At 38.9% G+C, this 23,372-nt stretch overlaps 1 protein-coding gene across 1 annotated transcript; it reads right to left on the bottom strand.

Annotated features, from left to right (window-relative positions):
- Positions 1-148: 148 nt before the first annotated feature.
- Positions 149-23,316, bottom strand: LOC143468647 (uncharacterized). The gene is made up of 53 exons (XM_076965976.1): positions 22,693-23,316; positions 21,616-21,675; positions 20,956-21,070; positions 20,626-20,710; positions 20,445-20,558; positions 20,092-20,295; positions 19,742-19,908; positions 19,532-19,648; positions 18,367-18,663; positions 18,065-18,171; positions 17,874-17,992; positions 17,552-17,719; positions 17,320-17,442; positions 17,070-17,174; positions 16,818-16,943; positions 16,508-16,618; positions 16,260-16,357; positions 16,038-16,182; positions 15,697-15,807; positions 15,391-15,521; positions 15,145-15,277; positions 14,989-15,066; positions 14,698-14,840; positions 14,307-14,496; positions 13,073-13,195; positions 12,375-12,611; positions 12,011-12,214; positions 11,619-11,768; positions 11,324-11,443; positions 11,045-11,230; positions 10,658-10,815; positions 10,306-10,459; positions 10,097-10,219; positions 9,819-10,010; positions 9,407-9,590; positions 8,938-9,107; positions 8,690-8,848; positions 8,334-8,522; positions 7,942-8,160; positions 7,352-7,504; positions 6,999-7,127; positions 6,424-6,597; positions 6,185-6,252; positions 5,845-6,075; positions 5,300-5,541; positions 4,955-5,119; positions 4,421-4,761; positions 3,371-3,480; positions 2,043-2,644; positions 1,105-1,821; positions 930-1,015; positions 591-824; positions 149-262 (listed from the first exon to the last, which is right to left on the bottom strand). The coding sequence occupies exons 1-53, from the start codon at positions 22,913-22,915 to the stop codon at positions 149-151; spliced, it is 9,204 nt and encodes a 3,067-aa protein (XP_076822091.1). The 5' UTR covers positions 22,916-23,316.
- Positions 23,317-23,372: the final 56 nt, after the last annotated feature.

Here is a 23,372-nt window from a genome sequence, read left to right as displayed (position 1 = left end):
ACAAACAGAAAATGTATTCATGTCTTGTAAAGCAGAAGTGATTATGATGCTGGAGTACATCGTTTTTTTTTTATATTGTAAGCTATTATTGTATTTTACATATGGGTTTATGTTTTTTGTTTTGCAATAATGCATGATAAATTAGCAATCACCTATTTTGTAGTTCTTGTCTTGGGGATAGCTTGACGTAAAGTTGACTTGTTCTTCCGCTAGGTGGTGATCTAGATTTGACCGTGGTCAGGGTGTCGGTTGAACTTTCCATCTTCAAGGAAGATAAAAATTTATATAAAAGTGTTAATAAACTAATATAAACACAAAATATTTATGCTTACTATGTTTTTAGCATGTAGAGAAAAATAGGCATACCAATATAGATATCAAATTAGTCAAACAAAGTATTAACCACGTAAGTAAGTACGAAGGAAGTGAACGGGGTCTATATGGCAGAGGTTATTAAACTTGCATCAATAGCCTATGCCATATAGTTGGTTATATAACTTGCAGGAGAAAACGGTATTGCATCGTGCATTTATACAATTTATGAAACTTACATTTTTTCTCTGTTATTTTATCAGCAAACGTCTACTCACGAGTTCGGATGATTCACTTGTCAGATCATCGAATATTGATGATTCCCAATGGCGTTTCGATTTGGGAGAAATGTTGAGTTTTGAACGATAAGAATTAGGTTTTTGTTTGACATCCTTTGATTGTATCAGGTTATCTGGTGCTGGTCGGAGAGAATTACACTTGATAGATGCCGTGTTTAAGAAGCGCTTTTTTGGCGATTTTAAGATTTCTCGGCGGAAAGAATTCCTGGATTGCTAAATATAAATGAACAATGTACATAATTTACAGATATCCAATCAATTGGAGTTGTGTAAAAATGCAGCAGATGAAAAGAAATTTTGGAAACGTTTTTCCGTTACTTTTGTTTTATGGCAAACAATATGAGCCGTTGATTTTTTTCTTTGCATTTGTTCCGCTATTTTTCTAATGCGAGACTCCGCGTTCGCTACAAACATAAAACAGATAGAAAACGTAAATTTCATAAAAATTACATGCCTGGCTCAGTGTTACGACAACAATCAATGCAAAACTTACAGTTCTTTACAGTGGAATCTGAACTCTGGGTCAGTGTGGTGTCAGTGTCAGAAACTTCAATCTGTAAACCAGTAAAAGGGTCTCGGTTGATAAGGTCATCAGTGAGATCGCTGTCTTCTCTTCCTCTTGCAAATCTTGAGAGAGCAGGAGGAAGTTTTCCGGTAAAGGAGTCTGCCGCTACAAGGCAGTCTGTGTCCCACACTGATGAGGTGTTTGAGAGCAAAGACGTTTGTCTCGAATGAGAGAGACTGGGACGGCGACTCGGGTTGTAAAATCCAACCACGGTGGGAGGAAAAAGTGAAGCGGTTTGGTACTTCAGTTTCGTTATTCGCGAGGATGAGTTGCGCCTTACCGCCAGCTGCTTTGACTCGGTGTACTGTTTTCTTGACTTAGTTGAAGAAGATTGGGCTCTTTTAACGCGTCCGGTCGCTCTACGATTCAATACAACCCGGAAAGGCTTGTACTTGAGGCTGGAAGAAGGTGTTTGTTTGTGGTATCGGGGGTCAAATATTTTAACTTCAATCAAGCTCCCTGCAGGAGTTTCCAGTAAAGTTTGTTTTGTCAGTTTGTAAAGGCCGGATGTGTCTGATGAAGTTTGTGGTGCGTTGTACGCTTGCAATTCTAAATATGACGAGGTCAATTTAGCCTTGTTGCGATCATCTAAGTTCAGTGAGAAGGAGGACTGATGTGAAGATTTGTTTTCGTTTTTCGACAAATCTACAACATAAGAATGTAAGAGGTAGAGCACATGAGAAAAAGCTATTCGGTCTATGTCATATATACCGGCTAACTTATAGCTTATGTATATATCACGGCCAGATACTTCATGTACTGTAGGATTGTAAGGTCATATCACCTCATCATTATTATGAAAAGCGTCAATAGAACTATCGTATATTATATGCTATCTAGCAATGACATGTTATAGGTTTTCTCACTCTCATCAGTTCTAAGATCCAAATGGCTCAAGTCAATGTCCATGGAAATATTTTTTCTTTTTTTCGTCCGAACATGTCGATACTGCTGCACGTGCTCATCTGTTGTTACTGTCAGCTTGTCGTTTCTGTACGCTTCCCAGCATTTATCCATATCCATGGACCCGCCAGGTAATGAACCCTTAGATTTCTTAAACCTTTTCTTTGTTCGAATTTGATGTGGGCTTCGTCTTGTGCCCGTTGATCCTTCGTCTCTCCTTAATTTCCAACTTCCTTGCTCACCAAAATGGTGAACAGGGATGTTTATTGACTTTTCAGATGGAAGACCAGAAAAGGCGTCCGCTCGAACAAGGAAATCGGTGTCACACGTTGATGTTGAGAGTACGCTTGAATCTATGGATTGGGTTCTAGTATGAGGGGAAACTGGGACAGCATCAGTGATACGAGCTTCCAGAGGAGAACCATCATCTAGTTTGTTTTTAGAATTGTGTGGGATAATTTTTTGCTGTGAATAAGACGCCGACTCTGTGGAAAGCGATCTCGAATCCTCCAGTAAGGCACAGAGAGATTTATCGAGTGGCAGATCGTGCCCGGCAGCCATTGGTCTAAGAACATAATGTAAGGTTATATTTAATTAGAGAATATATGCGTATGGGTTCTGTAGTATCTGGGAATGAAGGCTATATAAGCCCACAATCTATATTTCGTCCCATTAGTGGCGCATTATTTAAAGCAAGTCTTATATTAACATACTACATGCTTGAAACCTTATAATCGTTACTTTCAAGAATTTAGCTCTTAATGTTTTACTCCACCCTATAAGCCCAGTTCAATATATCACTTATTGCTTTCAATTAGAACTGAAATGGTAAACCAGGGTAATATATAATGCGATTCCAACTACCAGTGTTCTCTGTCTTTTATTTAAATAACGGAAAAGCTTAAACAGGATATTATCTAAACAGGTTCCAACTCCTGGTTGAAAGCAAAAAAATTTACTGCTTTCTCTGGCATTCGTTCAATTTTTACGATTGACGCCACAACGACATTTGTAAACACAAGAAAACATTTCAAACTTCTTTAACCAATTCCATCGTTGCAAAATAATCATGAATATAAAACCATGGTTTCATCACAGGTTGACGACGCAAGCTACGCCATTACCTAGTTAACCCTTGTACAATACAAGCATCGGTATACCCAGAAGAAATAATTTTGGCCTACTCTAAACAATTCACTGACCAGTCGCTTCTTATTCTACTGACCATATCCTTGCCATAACAGTAATTTCTATTTTTATGGTTCTCATCTGCAGCTAAGCAAATACTCACATTTTTATCTTGTCATGTTTAAAATTTTCCCCGAATTCAGGTTCTCTTGTTGTCTCACTTCGAAAACGAGGAATGCTGTCGTCATCAAACGATGATGTCAGAGGCAGCGACTACATTTACATCATTTTGTTAGTGACTTAAAATAAAAGCTCATCACTATACTTGAAAGCGAGAGCAGGAGTGCGTCAGTTTATTAACGAGTTCGCTATTCTAACTATATTGGTCTTCACTGGCGCCCTCGAGGGTATTGTGTGTCGCATTACTTAATTTCAAGGATTTCCCGTTGAAGGTCGCAAATGTAACACTGCATCACGACTCCGATCTCAACCCTAACCCTATTGATTTTAGAAGAGCGCCAGGTATGTGCTTGATCAAGCGCCAAAGACTGTTATTGAAAGAATGAAAAGTTACGATAAGTAACTGGAGCAATTAAACAGTAAAAAGTGCTGCAGAATCTACAACTGCAACAAATATCGCAATATTTTATGTTTAGCTGGTGATATGGCGTTTTTTGGAGGTCCGTAGAGTTGCATTGCTAGAGATAACTAACTACCAATGGTCAATGTTAGTGCGGTAAATGAATCTAAAACGCTACATGAAAAAATGTTTAAATACATATATTAAAAAAAATATTAAATTAGTTTATTTATGGCACAGTGAACGTCAAACATGCAAAGGAATAAAATGACATTTAAATTAAATACGATAATGAGCTTGAAAACAAAAAAAAACACAAAGTAAAAGGAACCTTGATTAGTAACTGACGTGAAAGCAAGGCACGAAAAGTGAAGTTGCTGTAGTGATGGGAAAACGCAACAAAAATAAAGAAAACATGGGCAGAACAGTGCAAGTGCTTTCGAGTCATGGTACCTGGACCCAGCAGTTATTAGATAAAGTTTATCTACTGACTTCTATGGCTTTCGCTATAAGCGCTGTGAGCCCGACACCGGTGTTAGTACGGTCTACTTGCGACTTTGTTTGTTAAAAGTGTGCTGAGAGGCGTGGTACTACCCGCATGACTGTGATCCATCATGCGTAAAGGCTGTGTACCTTGTCGCTGGCGTCTTTTACCGCTTCCTGTCCCAGATAGCTGTTGGTCTCACGGCTTGCATATTTCCCAGCAGTTTCCGGAAATTGGAACGACTCATATTGGTCAAGCTCTCGCTCCCAAAATTTTCCCCTTTGCAAGGGTTTTTGATTCTTCTTACGAGGAGGTTTCGGGGGAGGAACCTGGCCCTTGCTGTTGGTTGATATCGATGTAAAAGAGCTGCTGCTGGTCAAAGCAGACGAAAGATCAGATGATCTCGAGGATGTGTCGACTTGGACGAAATCTTTCAAAAGTTCGGAAAAATCGCTTTCGTCCTTATCAGAATCACTATGAACTTTCCGGGCTGAAAACAAAAGAGAATCATCCAAAAAAACTTTTTCAAAGAATGCTGCGCACAGAAAAAACCAGTGTGTCTATATCGTACTGGAATAACATAGAACGGAAAATGATGGAAAAAAACCTTCACGGGTGCAGTAACGTTAATAAGACACCGCATTTTATCAAACAGAGGATGATATAAAATTTAAAATAATTACCTGTTAAAATTGGATCATCTTTTTCAAATGCGGTCGCCGTTTCATTATCGTGAGGCAGAAGATATTCATCAGAAGAAGATGTCGACGCTGAGGATGAGGAATCGCTTTCGTCAAAGAATGTATCCTCCTTCTCCTCTTGATTGTGTGTACCGGTATCATCTATAGCTGTCGGAATTATTTCAGACATTTAATTTTCAAGTTTTTTCCATCAATCTCATGCCTTTTAATAATTGGGTCAGTAATCAGTACATATCCTGATCACTAACCGTAAGACAAAACATGTTTCCTATGTTGAAATGTCACTGATACATGGTTGTACTAATACTAAGAATAAAAGATCATTACCAAGTTTTAGTTCCTCTGGGGTTGGTGGTTGGGGAAATTCGTTTTCCGAATTTTTCTCCAAGTTTTTGTCATAAAGTCGAGACAAGTCGTATGGCTTAACGTTATGAGTTGTCTGTCCGTATCCACACGTTTGTACAGCGGTGTAGTCACTACTTTCGTCATCCAAGGTAGTTGTGACTTCCGGATAGTTTGCTTTGTGACGAACCCCGTTTAAAACCTCATTAAGAACGTCAATTTCATATCTGTAAAGACAATTTACTTCAGTCATGAAAGCTTTCAATATAATTGGTTATAAATTTCATAATTTATGATTATGTATTTTTTAAAAGACGAAAAATATGTAAAAAGAACTGATGTTTAGTTAATATAGCTTCAATATATTCAATCATCAAGAATCAACGTAATATATATTTAAATCCAACGCAAGTTTGTTGGTAAATTAACAAAACGTCAATTAATGCAACGTTCGTACGTATCAATAAACGTAAATTATGTTCGTAACTACGAAAATTAACAAACAACACATAAAACGTCCTCAAGCTTACCGTAAAGTATTGACTGAGGCAGAGATATCGTTTTGTTTATTTTTCATCACTGCACGCAGGGATTGATCGTTGGAGGATTCGATGTTATCTTCCGGACTGACGTCCAGATCGTTTCGCTCTGCTTCCACAATGATAGAGGCGAATTCAAGGACTCTGTTGGATCGCTCCTCAAACGGCTCAACGACAGATGTATCAAAAAGTTTGCCCAAGTCTTTTGCTTCTTTCGACGTCCTTAAAAGTGAATGGAGTATTAAGTCTGTGTTTTTATTCATTTATTCTGAATGGTTTCGTTACAATAAAGTGGTGGAAAAAGACCACAAAAATGCTCTTCTTGGCTCACTTTATCGATGCTGCTTTTCTTCTGATGGACGAGATCATAGACTTAATTTTATCATTCCAAGATTCGCACTGTAACAAAGTAAAACCGTTCAACTAAAATAAAGCCGTGGGTGAATACATTCTGCATAGCTGTTGACAACATAGTGCAGATACAAAGTTATGTTGGATAATTAGACAATAATTATTGACTAATTACATTACTAGCCAAGCGTACTACCAACAAGTAAGCAAAATGCATACCTCTTCTGTAAGTTCAAAAAACTTCAGCAATATTTTAGCAGAACGGATGGACTTCAACGAGTCTTGGCTTAATTTGTAAACAAACTCGTGGGTCTCTTGCAAGCTGTCTTTCACCTCCCGTGCGGATGTTGCGCTCAATCCTGACTTGAATTCATCCCATTTCAAGATGGCAGTCTGCGAGAAAAGCCCAAAACTGTAGTTAGCAAAAAATCCTAACTATCTTGTGGATAAAAATGTACTAGGGTATGTATGTACTACAGATTCAGAAAATAGAGTTTCTGTAGTTCTTTTAAATCGTGTCAAAAACAGAACATTCTATGCGTTTGTTACGTTTTGTTGTTCTCACTCTTAGAATTACAGGCACATCGTTTATTTAAAAGCAGTTAAGTCATGTTTCTGTTCACACAGCTCATTTCAGGAGCTCCAATACCAAAACTGTCAGTGCCACTACTTGTCGGACACACGTCGATAAAAAGACACATGTGCTTAATTAACCACGGAGACGCGCAATCGGCCGCAAGGGAGAAGCGTAACGGATACAGGGCAAAAACAAGTGTAACACGTTCTATACACACCATAGCGGTGTCGTTTAGCTCTGTGGCCTCTGTAATTAGCAGAGAAGCATGTTCCTGATCCTGGCATTTCGATATCTTCAGTTGCAAGCTTCTCAATTTTTTGTGTAGGGGTATCAGGCCATCACGATGCTGTACAATGATTTTATAAAAAATACTAGTTTACAGTTCAAAAGAAGAACGGAACTGGTTACTCAGCTCTTAGCGTATACACTAGTGGTATTTTAATGTAGAATTACCATTAATTTATAGCGAAAAAATTAAAGATACCGGGTTCCAAAGGCAAGCTTTTAACTCAAAAAGAAAAAAAGGTTACCCGGATTTAATTTCTTTCAAAATAATTTGTTATGTACAACCTTCATTATATCGTTAAGCACCGACGACGAACTTCTCTGTCGAACCAAATCATCTCGATAAGTTCTCCAAAGCTGTAACCAACGCTCATACGATGTAGTAAGCTCTTGCACGAACTCATTCAATGTAGGTTCGTCACCTCCAGATTTAGGCAACTACCACAAAACGAAACATAGATCAAAGGAATGCATAAAATAGGCCAATATGCATCTGTCTAAGTATATATGTCGTTGGTTCCACCTTGGCCAAAAATCTAAGTCTTTGGACAAATTGATTTTTGAAGTACAATTTCACAACTGGAGTGTGAGTTAGATGAAAGTAATATCTGAGTGAACGCAGCTACTTAACATAGCATACATAACATAGCTAACATAACATAGCATACATAACATAGCTAACATAACATAGCATACATAACATAGCAAACATAACATAGCATACATAACATAGCAAACATAACATAGCTAACAGGTTAAATACAAATTTTATTAAAAGTGGAATGCCAGAAGCTGTTGGGCTGCGAGCAAACCTCGTTTACACGAAAATCTTTGATTTCAGTCCAACTACATAACATACTATAACAACAGCCAACCTGTCCTAACTCATGACGCCGGATGATTTGGTGGATTTCGTTGAATTCGGATGAGATGGTTTTCATCAACTCTTCCATTTGCTCCTTTGTCCTGTCGTGCCCTCGAATTAAGGCGCTTAAAATAGATTGTTTCTTCACTCCGGTTGTCTGATCCGTTTTATTTCTCAGGGACTGCCGCTGTATGAGATCTCTTTCAGAGTCAATCAACGCTTTCTGAAGCTGAAATCGTGTGAGAAGAATATTGTATTACTTATTCCGCGAAACAGCTATTGTGTTAAGCAATATGTTAACTATTAATCTATTGACCATGAGTTAACAGCTGTAGCACGAATACATGGACATTGAACGTAGATTTTTAAGCAAAATTTACTATCTTTGGTCAATCAACTTACAACAGCAATGTTCAAAATGCATTCTGCGGCCACTTGAAGGGCCTTCTTGTAGTTTCTTAACCTAGAGTCGAGCATGTGATATCGAGCCAACAGAGCTTTCACCATGTTCCTTAGCGGGGATTCCCCCAAATTAGTCTCGGAAGATCCTTTTGGACTTTCTGGTATCCGCATTCCTAGAATCTCACTATGCTGGAGAAAGCGGTGATATTAAAATTGAAAAAAAAACTAAAAGGAGTCCGCTTATTTCTCATGTTTAGGTACAGCAGCTTTCCCGTAACATGTATTCAAATGTTGAAATAAAGATAGTTGGAAATGTTTGTTCAATTTCAAACTACTTTAATCTGGCGGATTCCAACCTCGACTGCTTTCTCAATTTCCTTATGGATCGATTCAAGAAGCGCTTGTCGCTGCTCGAGAACATCCAAGAGCTCCTGGTTCGAGTCCGCATCATGACCCAGCATCACTCGCTCTTCAAGGAAAACAGATCTTTCCAGGTTTTCCAGGGATGCCATCATCTGGTAAAGAGCACACGAAAAAACAGGATAAAATTTACCAAAAATATGTAGCGAAATCAAAGCAGTCAATCGAATTTTTAAAAACTTACGCGGTTTATCGTCTGTTCAGCAGTTTTAGCTTGCGCGGTCGTCTCCTTATCAACACCGGCCTTATACCTCCACGAGAGCCAGGTATCGGTGAGTTCACTCTTGATAAGATGGAGTAGAGCGACCAGTTCTGTCACTCCTTCTATGGCTGATGTTGCGTCAAAAGCATCTTCTGTGCGATGGAAGAATATATGTAAGGTCACTGATATTATTCATCATTTACTCATTAATTAGTAATAATTACAGACATTATTTACTCATTAATTAGTAATATAATTATAGAGATGACATAATGGGAAAAATTTTATTTTACAGTAAACAAGATTCTACCAAAACCGAAGATTAAAACTTCCTGAATCAACTTCAGATTAACTGGATTTCATTTAAAAACGAGGAAACCGTGCCTTGTATAATCTTGTCCACTCAGCTGATGGTCAATTTCAACAAGACGTAAAATACTCGGAAACTCACCGGGTACACCTTCCCTTAGCTTTCCGTTCAAGCAATTCGCCTCCTCCATAATATCAACGCATCTAGTCTGCACACTTCTTATGTCGTCGCCTAACTCATCGATGTGATTTCTTGTCAGGTTTTGCGGGAGGCAATTGCGATCGTGTTCCACCGTTTCTTTCAGTTTTTCGATTTCACAGAAAAGCTGTTTACACGAGAAAATACCTGCTTTAGGGTGCGTATTTTGAATTACATGCAGTGCACGAAAAACATGCAATGGTTTAAACTGCCCTGGACTATTGCTATCAATAAAATCAAAAAAGGCGTAAATAATCTACAAACCAGAAGAAAGCAAATGTAGACTGTCGATAAAGCCCGCTTCGTTTTGCATAAGGCGATTAACAAAGTTCGTGGGTAAGCACTAAGCAGGTACCTTATTTGCCTTATCAAGAAAGTCTGTGAATTCTTCGGCAAGGGCAATTCGACGACTGACTCTTTTATTTAAAGCGGCCCAGTTACTTTTAATTTCTTCAACGTGTTCTTTTACGGTTGTCGACCTGGCGGCTCCGGCCTCAAGTAGTAAGTTGGCAGTTTGCACCAAAGACTCCAATTCAGACGATTTACGCTGCACATAACACAAATGTACATTTTCAAATCCGGGTTTTTGGACTAATCAAAACAAAAGGCTTGCGTGGGGGCTGGTGCAACTACCTCTATATCTTGTAGAAGCAGTTTATGCCAGACTAAGAATTGCGATGCATTTTCCTCAGTCTTGCCAAGATTTCCGTTCGTAGTGAGCATGCCCACGGCAACTGTGTTTATCCAGTCTTGTAGCTGAGGTTGGAACAAAACGAGATTTATCAGTATTGCATATAAAGGAAAAACCTAACAGTTGAAACGCTGATAAGCTTAATTCTCACTTCTTGGGCGCTCTTGCAAAACAAGTTATACATCTCGTTAATCCTGGAGGAGTCGTCGCTGTAACGTTTAATCACATTCAAAAGGAGGTTCCTCTGCTCCATGACGCGGTCCCGAGCATCGATCACACCCTCAGCACCATCCTTCCTCTCACCTCTGCGGATAAAAATCTGGAGGAACTAAACATTATCAACTAATTTTGGCTTTAACGCTTAAATTATTTTTACTTAAAGTAGAATTATATAAATAAAAAAACGGCCTTCATACGTTTTGACCCATACCATAATAATCCCGTTACCTCATCTTTTAACATCTTTTACTTATGGAGAAATATTATCTCTTAGAAGAACAAACCTTCTTTGAAGAATTGCATCCGCTCTGTTGAGTGCGGGGTCAGACGCTGCCTTGATGCAGGTGAGGAAGTTTTCTTTCTGCGCCTGAGCAACCTCAGGATCGGAAGAAAATTTTCTCAGCTCCAACTTTTCACCAAGAGCAAGCAACGAGGTTTCGCACTAAACAATGTGTTCAGAATTATTTTCAACCAACTTACACAAGTGTTGTTACCGATGCAATATCAGCATGCAAGATACACAGCGGAAGATCACTCATTTGATAGATTTCGATTTTATTTTTGTTACCAAACATTCCAACTGTTTTACGTTCGAAGGGTACTTGCAATCGCGTTTTTTTAGTCTATTCTAGTTGCAGTTGATTGACGATGCTGTTTACAAGTCAATGTACCTCCTTAACAAATTGGTAAAACTTGACAACACTTCCCAGCTCGCTTTTGCGTTTGTCCACACATTTCATGAAACCTTCTCCGACCAAATCTAAATCTTGAGACTGTATTGCGACTGGGTCGCTTCCAAAAGCCTTCAATTCAGCATTAGCTCGTCCGATCAACCTCTTAGCTCGTTCTAAACGCTCCTGTGGGTAAAGATTTAAAAATAACAGAATAAGAATAAACAAACATATTGATCGAGAAAAGCAGTAAAAATTTCTAACTGCTTCCATAACAACCTGAGCATTCTCCTTTACTTGCTCAAGGTGTATGAGCATGGCTTCGGTGTTAGACTGATTCACTCCGAGTGAATTGTCTTCTAATTTCGTGGTTCTGGTGACTTCAAACCAACCAGCAACCTAAGTGGAAAAACACAACCTTTAGGTAAAACCCCATCAAGATTAAAACAACCAACTCCAGTAAGAACTCCGGCGTAAATGTGTTATGCGTAGTCCTGCTGGAAATGGACAGGCATCAGGTATTATAAATATAAAACATACAACTCAACTAAGTCGTTTTGTTTTTTTCCTTTACCTGGTCGACTTCGTCTTCCCACTGTCTTATCTTCAGCGCGTGCTCGAGTTCCTGTTTACGCTTGTTGTAAGCAAATTCCACCTGGTTGCGTCGTTCGACCAGAGACTCAAGGGTGCATTCGATAGCAGCGCACGAACTTCCAAAACTTGCCTGAAAAAAGTTGTGATTTCATGCTGTGCGGTAAAGTTCTATACGAGGACTGCGGTCTATTTAACACAATAGCAATCATCGTCTGAGCTTCATTATCCGTTTTCACTTGTGGTTTATTTATCTGTTAATTTAACTGTTGCATTTCCGTTTACAGTATATGAATATGAACTAAGTTCCATTCCACGGCAAACTAATTGCTGCAAACGAAGTTTCAAAAGTGATTCAAAAGATGTTGTTACCACCTTATGCCTATCTGGGTGATTCGCTTTGTGGGTTTTGAGCATGTCCATCAATTCCCTTCCCCGATGAAGACAAGCAGTCGAAGAACCCAGCATTTGATTGTGCATTTCTTCAAGAGTGTGGATCAAGCTTTTTGCGGTCGCTGTATCGGCAGGTAACTCCTTCCAGTGAAGGTATTGCTCCAGACACGTCAGTTGATTGCCAAACTGTCGAACAGAATTAGTTTCTTGAAAATTGTATTTCATAACGACAACAGTAGTAATAATTGTGATAGAAACAAAATTTATTTGTTTTGAAGTGCAAAATATGGAGAATTTAATGCAAAACTTCTAAAGTAAAACCACCACAGAAGCTGGTTAAACAGACCTCGTTACAAGCCGAGTAGAAGTTAACAGAAGTGTTGAGAAGTATGTGTCTTCTTGCCAATAAGGCGTTAAGGTCTTTCCACAGATCAGACAAGGAGTTACTCATCGCTCTGTGCATCTTACGTTCTTCGCTGCTCCCTGCATCCGAACCGTTCATGGCGTAATGCTGGGAGGAGTCATTGATCAGGTTGTCACGTTGCTCTTTTTTAAGCAAAGTCATGACAACTTCGTCTTTTTCCTGATAGTGAATTAACGTGGTCATAAAGGAACAAGTAAAAACAAAAACAGGAGGAAAAATAGCAAAAATAGAAGAAATAAAAGCAAAAACAAAAATAAAAGACAACCTCTATGAAACTCCGTTAATATAACATAACACGGACAGAAAGGTAATGTCAAATAGATCGTTTATGTTGCCAATTGTGTGCGATATTTGTTTTTTAATGACTATATTTAGGAAAGCTGGTCTATAGATGAAGCATATTTCTAATAAACTGATCATGTAGAAATATCAATGCGCACAATACATGGAAAAATTACAAGATACAACAAAGTAAACCAGTCTGAATGTCCAAACGCTTCTGGAAAAGATAATGGCCATACGGCACGATAATAACGATAATAATTCGCATTAACTTCCGTTTCTCAAGTGTCAGTGCAAAGGTCACCGCGGACAGAAGGTCAAACTAAATGAATAAATACCTTAATTTGGAAAAGTAAATCTTGATGCTTCTTTTGCCATTTTATTGCTTCTTTCAAGTTTCTACCAATTTCAAAGGCATTCGGCGAACATTCCACCAACTTCATTCTCACCCATTCCGTAGACTGCAAACGATAAAAACGCCATAAGCTCACATTATACCATATCAACTATAAACCAACGACTAACAAGTGTAACCCGCGGAAAGAAAAATAACGAAGATACCAGCTTTCACCCAACAAACGGCTGATTTATACCAACGTTCAATTCTATGCACATCTGTTGGACGCACGTTATTCGGCCTGTTTCACACGATCTGCTCGGTATAAAACTCACGTGCAAAACGTCAACTTTAAAGGTATCGACGTCTGTTTCCAACCGAATGTGGCCAGCAATTTCTGTTGCGGAACTTGTGGTAGTAAAACATCCGGTACAATCCGGACTGAACCTGCCTGACTCACTTCGATAACTTTTTTCGGAGCGTTTGACGTCACATTTCACATGTTCATTCGCACATGATGCCGTTGTTTTTGGTATACAAACTTTGCTTTTTGTGTGTACATGTACAGGTTGCGTTGTACTTGCTGCTCCCGCGAAGAGCTTATTGTCTGACTGTAAAGGCACCCTGCTCCAGCCTACCCTAACATTTCCCTTGAACTGATGCGTTTCCAAACCCCCTTCGCATAAAGACGAGCAAGTGATGTTTTGCTCTTCTACAGACAAACTCCTGCTTGGTTTGCCGCTAAGACATTTGCGCACAGTTTTCTTCATAGTTCTAATAACTCAAATAAAGTAGAGCACTTCTCATTCAAACCGTGCTCAAAATATTTTGGTCACTGATCATATCATATTACTGTACAGCATAGCCACAAGGCGATAACATCTACATTACTAGCACGTTGAAAGCCCGCGCTGATACAGTCATAGTCAACGCTTCTCTGATGATAAGAAAGGTGATAACAAGCGTGCTTTAAATAATCTTTAAATATATTCTCGGCACAACCGTGATGGTCATAACTTAATATTCAGCGTTATATAATTGACAACTTTTTCAGCGTATGTGATGCGCCAAGTTGTGTATTCAGTGTATTGTTGTCTGTTTAATATACATTAAATTGTCTACTGGTGTTATAAGCAATAGTGATATAATCAAAACCAACCATAGAATTATATAATTGCCCAAACGGCTGTAAAATAAGCCACATTAAAACCAGTCACAGGAGAACTTTTAATTACCTCATTGACAGCTTCCACCCATCTTCGTGGCTCACCTTTACTACCCCGCCTCTTGCTGACCTGTCCGGAAGCGATACTGACCACACCAGTGTCCTCTTTCAGTTTTGTCCACTTCGAGCGCACAGATGACCTTAAGTCTCGCAGTTGGTTCATTTTCACTTTTATTGCGGACCCGACATGGTCCCCTTTGCTGTTATCAAAATATGATCAGCGTTACTTGACATGTTGTTGAAAATTATAACACTTACAAAAACAATTCGTTTACAATTGCTAAAACAGTTGTACATCCTATGTTTGAAGTTTAGTTGCTGCTACATCGGGAAGACGGTTCCGTAATGTGACGCAAAAGCTTTTCTGCGCTACAAGCTAATATGATTAAGCAGCTGCTTACGTCGGTTCATATGACGGAGTATCGCAATTTTCGAAGTTCATGTCACGAAGCAGATCGTCACCAATTTTCATGACGTGATCAACATCATCATGAAAGGTATAATGAGCTTCCCTCAGCGGCTGTATTCGTCCTCCAAATGAGATCTAAAGTAATTATCGTCTACGTTTTTGTTACCGCATACATTTTTAAGAAGCAAGAACCCCAAAAAATGTCATAGAAAACTTTACCGATACAAGTCTTCCTAAAATAATTAAAACTTTTTTTTATTATTTACTCTGCAAAACATATGACCTGCGACGAATTAATTTCCTGATAATTCGGATATGCGTAATCCAAGTCCACCACAAGCTGGGATCCACGCTTACAGAGCTTTTGAAAAATAAGATGAATAAACACTAGATAGCAAGATGCAATAGGAAGCTTTCCTAAGTGGCAAGAGAATCTCACCTGCTCCGTGTTAAAGTAGAAAAGATGTGCAACGGATAGCCGACTTCTTCTTTCGTGCCAAGCCTGGATGAAAGCATCCCAGGCATCTTCCAACGATGGGAGCACCTTCCCGGAAGAGGATAAAAGTTGTCCACTGGAAAGAAAACAAGGAAAACGGTTAACCCCAGATGAATAGAAGGCAATATATTTCCCTGCATCAATACCACGAACTATACAGGACGAAATAACGTTAATACAGCTTCCAACCTGCTTTGTGATCTTCCCATTAAAGGCGACTTAGGAGCGCCGTGTGGTGGTGAAAGCTCAAGACAGCGTCGCAAAACCGATATGGCTGAAAGTTGCTTGTTGCCGTTGTCGTATGACAACTTACCCGACATCTGCGCAAGAATAAGACAGGATGAACTAACACAAAAGGTTTATTGCAAATATTTTATTTTACGATCCTTCTTACTATATTTATGGAGGTAAATGTATATGCGGAAAACTTTCCTAAATACAAATCTAAACTTGCCAAGTTACAAAATCAAATTAAACGATATGTGCGCCCATAACCTTAATATGTTCATGTTGTTCGATTAAATATTCCACTTCTTTGGCTGATTTTCCCAGGGCTCGGTGAAATTGTTTCAGTTTTCTTTTCGCGTCGCATAACCATTCGATGGACTGGTAAAAAAATAATGAATACAACTAGAATTTTTTATAAGAGCCTTTGCATTAAATGCATACAGAAACGCTATATTTACTATATTTATATATTTACCATAACCCCAAGTTACCACATTTTCATACCTATGTATAAATAACCCAAACTAGTCAGCAAAGACCGGATCTACACCAACACAAACATCGGTTGCATGTCATTGCCATAGCCTACAAGACATGTCATCACCTACCTCCTGTACGTCTTTTTGTGCAGTTTTCAGTTGCAGAACATGCTGGAGTCGAACCTTGCACGACTCAGTAAGTTGATTGCAGGTTTTCGTCCGAAACTGACAATGTGATAATGACTCCCGGATTTGCGATGCGTGCAAACCCAGTCTGTATATATATGAAATACGTTGTAATTTCACGACAGGTATGAGAAGTCTGTCGAGTGTCCTTATTTAGTCACTCACTGGCTGTATTTGCGTCCGTTTTCACTAAGATGTCTCTGAAACCGTTGCAGATATGAGTTGGCGGCTTTTAAAACATCTTGCTGTAGTTTGGTCATGTCCTATGAGAAAAAGTTAAAACGACATTACAGCACTCCAATACAGACAAAAGCTAGTTACCATTGTTGTCATATTGCTGTTGTAGTTGTACAGTTGTAGTACATATGTTGTATAATGGTATGTATGACAACTTTTCACAAAATAACAAGTACCTTGTGTAAATAGTGCAGTTCATCAAGCTGGTTCTGTATAGCGTCTAAACTGTCAAGCAAGCTCACTTCATTACGGCAAACCTTAGTCAGTTTGTCAATGCAAGTAGAAAGCTGTTTAAAAGAGATGATAGACATAGACTGTTACTACAAGTATATGTCTGGGTAAATCAAAAATAAAGCTTTAAAGCTTTATCGTTGTGGTTTGGTTATAGGGTTTAAATTGACTTAAGGTACTCCGTTTAGTGTAAGTCGCAGTTATGCAATTAGGCATTTTCGTATACGAAAATATTATTCAGCCTAAGCTCAAAACCTGTTGTGTTGATTTATGAAAAGTAAATCCGATCTGCAAAATTTCTCCTTGCTGCCGTAATCTCGCTTGGAATTGCTTGCTTGCAGCTTCGACAACTTTTAAATTTCTTTCAATGCTGATCATCCACTAAAAGTAATCATATTAATTTCAACGTTTTGCGTTCATCCCTTTTGTAAAAATTAACAGAAACAACACATGACTTTGCGACTGAAAGTCAACTAAACTAACAACTTGAGGAGAATTTATAGGAACCTGAGGAACGGGGTGAAAGGAGTTTCCGTGGTTATCGGGCAACCTTCTTGTTTTAACCAACCGTTCAAATTGTGGTCTAACGTCAGAGAGAATTCGCAAAGTTTCCTGAAACATTAAGATCACTGCCGGTGATGTGATGATAATGATGATGATGATGATGATGATGATGATGATGATGATGATGATGATCACTGTCTCACAACAAACTTAGCTACCGAAGGCTGTGTTTTGAACTGACAAAAAAACTTACTATGCTTTGTGATAAGAGACTCCTGTGCTTTTTTATTAAGGACGCCACTTCGCCTAAGGAGTTACCAAAAGAATTGTTGCTTTGTAAGTTCTGCTCACCTGGTCCACGAAACCAGTCAAAAACCTGCAAAAATAGAGCTGTGTAACGGAATATCTTCAACCATTGTACACTATTTAATTTCTGATACTAAATTTTTTAACTAATTTGTAGCCGACTATGTGTGTGTTTTTACGTGTTTTAATTTTTCTTCAATCTTTGTTGGAGTGAGCTGCTCGTAAAAGTCGTCACTCTTCCCATCAACTTCCGGGATCCCGGTCGCCGTTTTTCTTCGCTTTAGTCGCTTTTGCCTTTTCATATTCGCTTTTTCGAGATTCACTTCATCCAGTTTATGCAAGACATTCTACAAAGATCGAAAGTGACTTCAAATTTCAAACTTACAGCTCACACAACTGGTAGGGTAGGTAGGTAGACAGGTAGGTAGGCCTACAGAAAAGGATGCACAACCTAAGTGCAAGCGTAGCAATAATAATTTTGCTAAAAACGTGTACACCTACTTGCAACTTATGCACGTTCTCCATCATTAGAAATCCCTCATCGGACACGGGTTTAATGGGTCCGACGTAAAATCCGGAGTCATCCGGAGAAGTCTGGAGCTGCTCTAAAAGTTTTTCTCCTGAAACGGGTTGTGTTTTGGTAAAATAATGAAAAAGTTAGTTTGAATAGAGTATAACAAAGCTATACTTACCTTGAACAATGGTAGAATTCGGCATAACATGTTTAGCGTTGCCAGCTGAACTTTTCTCTTTTAGACCAGTTTTGGCTAAATCCGGTACCGACTTGTAAGAGGACAAACTAAAAAGAAAATCATTTAACTGGAACAATTGACTTCACTCAAGTCACGAAATCCAAGTAAGTTAACCTGTGACTATTCACAATAGTTTGACCACAAAAACGAAGAAAATATCTGTCGGAACATCCATAACAACAACAAACAGGATGTTCGTTATGCTTTGCCTTTCTCGAAAGCAAGCATCAAATCAAACCTACGTTTGCGTGGAAAGACTAAGACCGCTAGACGTCGTATTAGTGTCAGTGTCTTCTCTCTCTCGACGACGTCTCAGGTATCTCGGTCCATTCCTGCGCACAGCACGATGGGTTTCTTTAGCTTCTTCCTCGGTGCTTTGCTGCAAACTGTAGTCCGAGTGACTCCTAGTAACCCGTTTCCTAGTAGGCCGAGTGGGTTCCGGTACCACGTAGATGTGGTTATAGGGGAGAGGGCCTCGTTCGTAATTGGTTGTTTTTCGAGCATGGGCGTCTTGACGTGTTTGGTTAGGCGGAAGACTTCTGTTTGAATTAAGAGAGCGACATTATATCGGAATGAAAAGCTTATTTTAATGCAATATACATTCCATACGTGCGAGTAATTGATGAAACCCTAGGCAGATAAGGATATCAATAAATGTCACTCTAAATTGTCCAGATCAGGAAACCTCCCGCTCTTACGGCTAGTCACTATAGCCAAACCTACAATTACCCAAATGCCTCCATTTGTCGACAAAATAAAAACAGCGCTTTTGTTCAATTCACATAAACCCTCCATAATTGCGGCAAAAGCACTTAAAATTACTTGTCGCAATCGCTGCCGTCACCAGAATGAATGTAAAATCAACCAAGAAACTAGCGCATCGTTCACGAAGCTAATAAGAGTTGCAACGAGCGTTCCTTGCGCCGAGGAGGAAAGGCGTAAATGGGTTTCGAGATAATTCCGTAAATTACACTGACTACACTATGCATAAAACGTGTGGCTTTCAATCACAGTTTAAACACGTGATTACAGACAAGTAATATTTTTTAACTGTGTGCGTTCTGAATATTATATCGGTAAATGCAAAAAGGCACAAAAGTGAAAAGTTTAAACACAAACTTACCCTACGTGGAGTAGATAATGCAACAAACATATTCGCGGCAAGCATACACGTGCGTGCAAACAAGCTACATATGTTCACTACCAAACGTTAAAAGCGAAAGCATATTAAAATATATAAAACTGCAAAAATACAAAACATACATTTCGTCACAAATATACTGATTTCTGACGAAACGTATACAAATATAATCGGCGCTACCAAATATGTGAAAGTAAAAAAAAAAAAAAACAATAAATGAAATAGATGGAAACGAACGTATCTAACATTATCATCAACAATCTCACCTGCTTCGTATACGAGGTTGAGGGACCGGGCTTCCGGCATAGGTGATGGGTGATACTCTGACCCGTGGCGCTGGGACTGGTGAGTTAATTGTCTTGGGTGTTGAATTTTCTTCGCGGCTGAAAATTGATGACACATATTCCAATATGGCTCTCGCGTGTGACAGTAATCTCCATAAGAGTCTTATTATGACGCAGATTTGACGTACTAACCTGTCCTCTTTGGGAATGTGGTAAACATATTCCTTGCTGTTCGGATGAGAGCTTCGGCTTCGATTTCTACCTCGTGGTGGCGTATCCGCACTACTACTTGTGGTTAGAGTTTGTTCGGTTGCGTGTCCGCTGTCGCTATAAGCAGTACTCGATCCTGTTTCGGTTGTCTGTCGTAACACAAGTGGGTTTTGATGCCACTACATACATGCACGGTCAGAATTGCAAAACGCCACAAAATAAATTTATACAGGTACGCCTGTATGGAAAATAGCTAAAACTGGGCTTATTAGATGTTATGTTTCTAGCTACCACCAACGTTAAAAACAGTTTAAGCTACGATTTATACCAACCTCGGTGTCATCTAGTCTTTTAGCAACTGATGACATATTCTCGTAAAAGTGAACTTTGTTTTCAGCATCGGCGACGTATGTCTCGTAGCTCATGCGGTTTACTACCCACTGCTGATGGTCGTAGGGCAAGGTGCCACCGAAATCTCTGGTGAGCTGGCTTGGATCAGCGTAGCGTCGCAGTTTATCCGATGAAACCAAAACAGTCTAAAATAAAAGTGATGATCCGTCACAAAAATTGAATTGTTTTTATATCACGGCAAAAGTCTACAAAATAATTAAGATTAAACTCAGAAATGTTTACTTTCATCTCGAAATTGATTCATAATGACACATTAAGAGCAGCAGCAGCATACCTCAAAGCCTAGCCTATCTTTGTACTTCTTGAAATTGAAGCTGGCCCGGTGTTTCTCCCAAAATTCTCCGGGTTTGACGATGCACACGAGCCCGATCCGATCTCGCAAGCAATACTGTAAAAAGTTTTCGAGTTTAAAGGTAACCCCGGTGAAGCGATCGTCCACCACGACAATTACGTACTTGTAAGATTCGAACAATGGGCTTCATCGCATTCCATGACGACGAACGCACGTCCAGTAAAATTGTAAACTCTGTACGTTTTCCGCTGCGAAATACATCAAAGTTTCCATTCAACAATTAAGATTACTAAATACTTATTAATTAAACATATTTATTCATACAGTTTTATTGCAAATATATTTACTGCTACAGTAAGTTAAATTTCATAAGATCTTGTTTAAACTGGGAACTTAACATCGACAACTTACAACAAAAATGCGAAACGAGGTTTATATGATAACTTGACATAACGTAAAAGTGGTGTAATTTGCCGAACTCAAGTCAAGTTACCTGAGCACACACGATAGGTATTTAAGCGTTGTACTGATGCCGTACTCAGTATGCGGGTATGGTTCCTTTACGTTCGGAATGGTGATTATTGGCCTACCCCGCGTGTCCTTTCCGCCTGATTTGACAAAAGAACAACAAGAATTAGGCATTCAACAAACAAGATTTCCCAACAAAAGCCATGTCATTCAATCGAATAAAAGCCTGGAACATTTAATTGGCTCGCGCGATTCTGTTTCTTTCGGTTTCTTTAATATCAGATTTATTGTAGTGACTTGAGCTGATTGAAAATCTACGTTATTTGTCGAAAGATAACCGTTGACAAGAAACATAGTGTTTGGTTACTATGAAAAGATTGCTAACTTGTTCCAACACGTGCACTATAAAATCGTTATATTTTTCACAAATTAACTTCAAACACAGCTATCAACTAATTCTATGAAATTCGATTATAGTCTAATATAGAATTCAAAAGAATTTCGTTCCATATATTTATATATCTGTTACAGAAGTTAATTCTTGAAAAACGATAATAAGCCGCTTTTAAAAGTCAAATCAAACAATAAAAAATGTGATAAAAGATACCACAGAGTAGTTGGAAAAACAAAAAATTTTTCAAAAGCCAGGGTAACACACAGTTTATAAAAATCATAACACACTGACCAGATAAGAAAGCGATTTTCTTGCTCAAGATATCTTGGATGTCTTTCGCATTCAACGAACCTGCGATAAAAGTTTGAAAATTAAGTAAAAAACGCTTTTGTGCAGTTGTAAGGTTAATATGAGAAATATGTTTAACGGCATCAGAGCGGTGGGCTACAGTACTGATGAAATACTGTAGGTTGCAGCCCATGTATAGCAATACTGTAAAGTTATATTTATAAACTGCAATAAAAACAACTACGTCGATATTCAAGCAAAGATTTAAATGATCCCAGTTAAGAGCAAACACGTAACAGACCCTACAAGTGCTTGAATGGTAACAAGCAGTACAAGCACTTATAAGTTGGAAATATTTAATGGGCTGATACTTGTTGTAAAAGTGCAACGACAGGAATTGATAGTTTATGACGATTAAATCAGCGATTGCCGGTATGTGAAAAATTTATTGATTTGACAATACCGTCCGCTATCACTCAACGCAAAAATGGGCAAAAGCCCAAAACCTTTTGTGAAATGTAAGTTATGCCACGGCTACAGCAGTTATCCCAAACGACATTGTTAAAGTTTACCATTTCAATAACAGTGATATACGGCAAGAGAACAGGCTGCACGTCTAACCGTTTTGCTTGGAATGGGAACATTTCAAGTGCACTCTCGAAGAGCGCCTTGCTCTTAACAGTGAAGTTCTATTGAAAAGGGCGATTCGTCTATAAACCAGCTCAGTAACTACTTGTAACTTTCAAGTCGATTCAAATAAGAATTATATTGCCGCCAACCAGTGTGGTCAAGCAGCAATCGTAACTGACCCGTTCACAAATACAATTAACTCCAGTTACTATTAACACTTAAGCGTCATTCTATTATGGTTCTAAGAATAACCTTTAAAATCAAGAGAAGTGGGTTAGCATCAAATAAACGTGGCGAACATAGTTTAGGAAAACCTTGACACCGTTTGGATTGAAACGTTTAGACAACTAGTTTCGTGTTAAATTGATAAAACATAAACGCTCAGTGAGTCTTGGCAAAATGTGCCAAGTCCAATTCATTAATTTCACAACCAACAGTTCACCATCGTACCTCGCTTGGTGTTGTGGCTTCGACTCAGGTAGTCCAGCGAAGAAGCCGGCGTGAGTAAGTCCCAGGTTGTTACACCGTCCTTAGGTTGGACTGTGTACCATGGCGGACTGGAATGCTTTGAGTTTCTGTTCCCAGAAAACGGCATACTCGGTTTGTTCCTAATCTTTTGCCAGTTTGGACCCAGGCTTTTTACATTTGTAACTTTCTTGCTGAGTGACAGCATAAAGTAACCTTGCACAGCTGTTGCTAACACCTGATAATACTTGAAAGTAGATACTTTTTAAGCTACTAGATTACGGTTATATCTGAAAACATTGCCTACCAGGTTTACTCCAATTTCAATTGCAAAACCTATATTTACTTTGGCGCTGGTTAGGGCTCCTACAAACTTTCGGTTTTAGTTTTGTGTCAAACCGACTAAAAATATTTCTGACGTTTCGATCGATCACTTCTCGTTCTACTCCAGCCAGCTTTGATTTTAACGCGGCTTGTAATTCCGTTCAACGCGACAACAGGACACTTGAATTCTTTACGAGCCCGCTTTTTCTATACAACCATTCAACACTAATTCAAACGACACTTAACACAGAGAGCGATACAACATACTCCGCTTTGTTGTAACCCGATGCCGACGGTTGCTTCCGAAACGAATTTTTCAATTAGCGCTCCAACACTGCTAC

Source organism: Clavelina lepadiformis, chromosome 8 (assembly GCF_947623445.1).
Source record: "Clavelina lepadiformis chromosome 8, kaClaLepa1.1, whole genome shotgun sequence".
Classification (NCBI taxonomy): Eukaryota; Metazoa; Chordata; class Ascidiacea; order Aplousobranchia; family Clavelinidae; genus Clavelina; species Clavelina lepadiformis.
The sequence above is the reverse complement of the archived record's forward strand: the minus strand, read 5'-3'. Positions and strand labels throughout refer to the sequence as shown.

Excerpts from the sequence above, each read along its gene's own strand:
- LOC143468647 (XM_076965976.1), bottom strand. The coding sequence starts at position 22,915 with ATGCTGTCACTCAGCAAGAAAGTTACAAATGTAAAAAGCCTGGGTCCA. Across the intron at positions 17,720-17,873 it reads AGAACGTGCATAAGTTGCAA|AATGTCTTGCATAAACTGGA; the intron begins GTAGGTGTACAC and ends CGATCTTTGTAG. Across the intron at positions 17,175-17,319 it reads GTCTCTTATCACAAAGCATA|GAAACTTTGCGAATTCTCTC; the intron begins GTAAGTTTTTTT and ends TTAATGTTTCAG.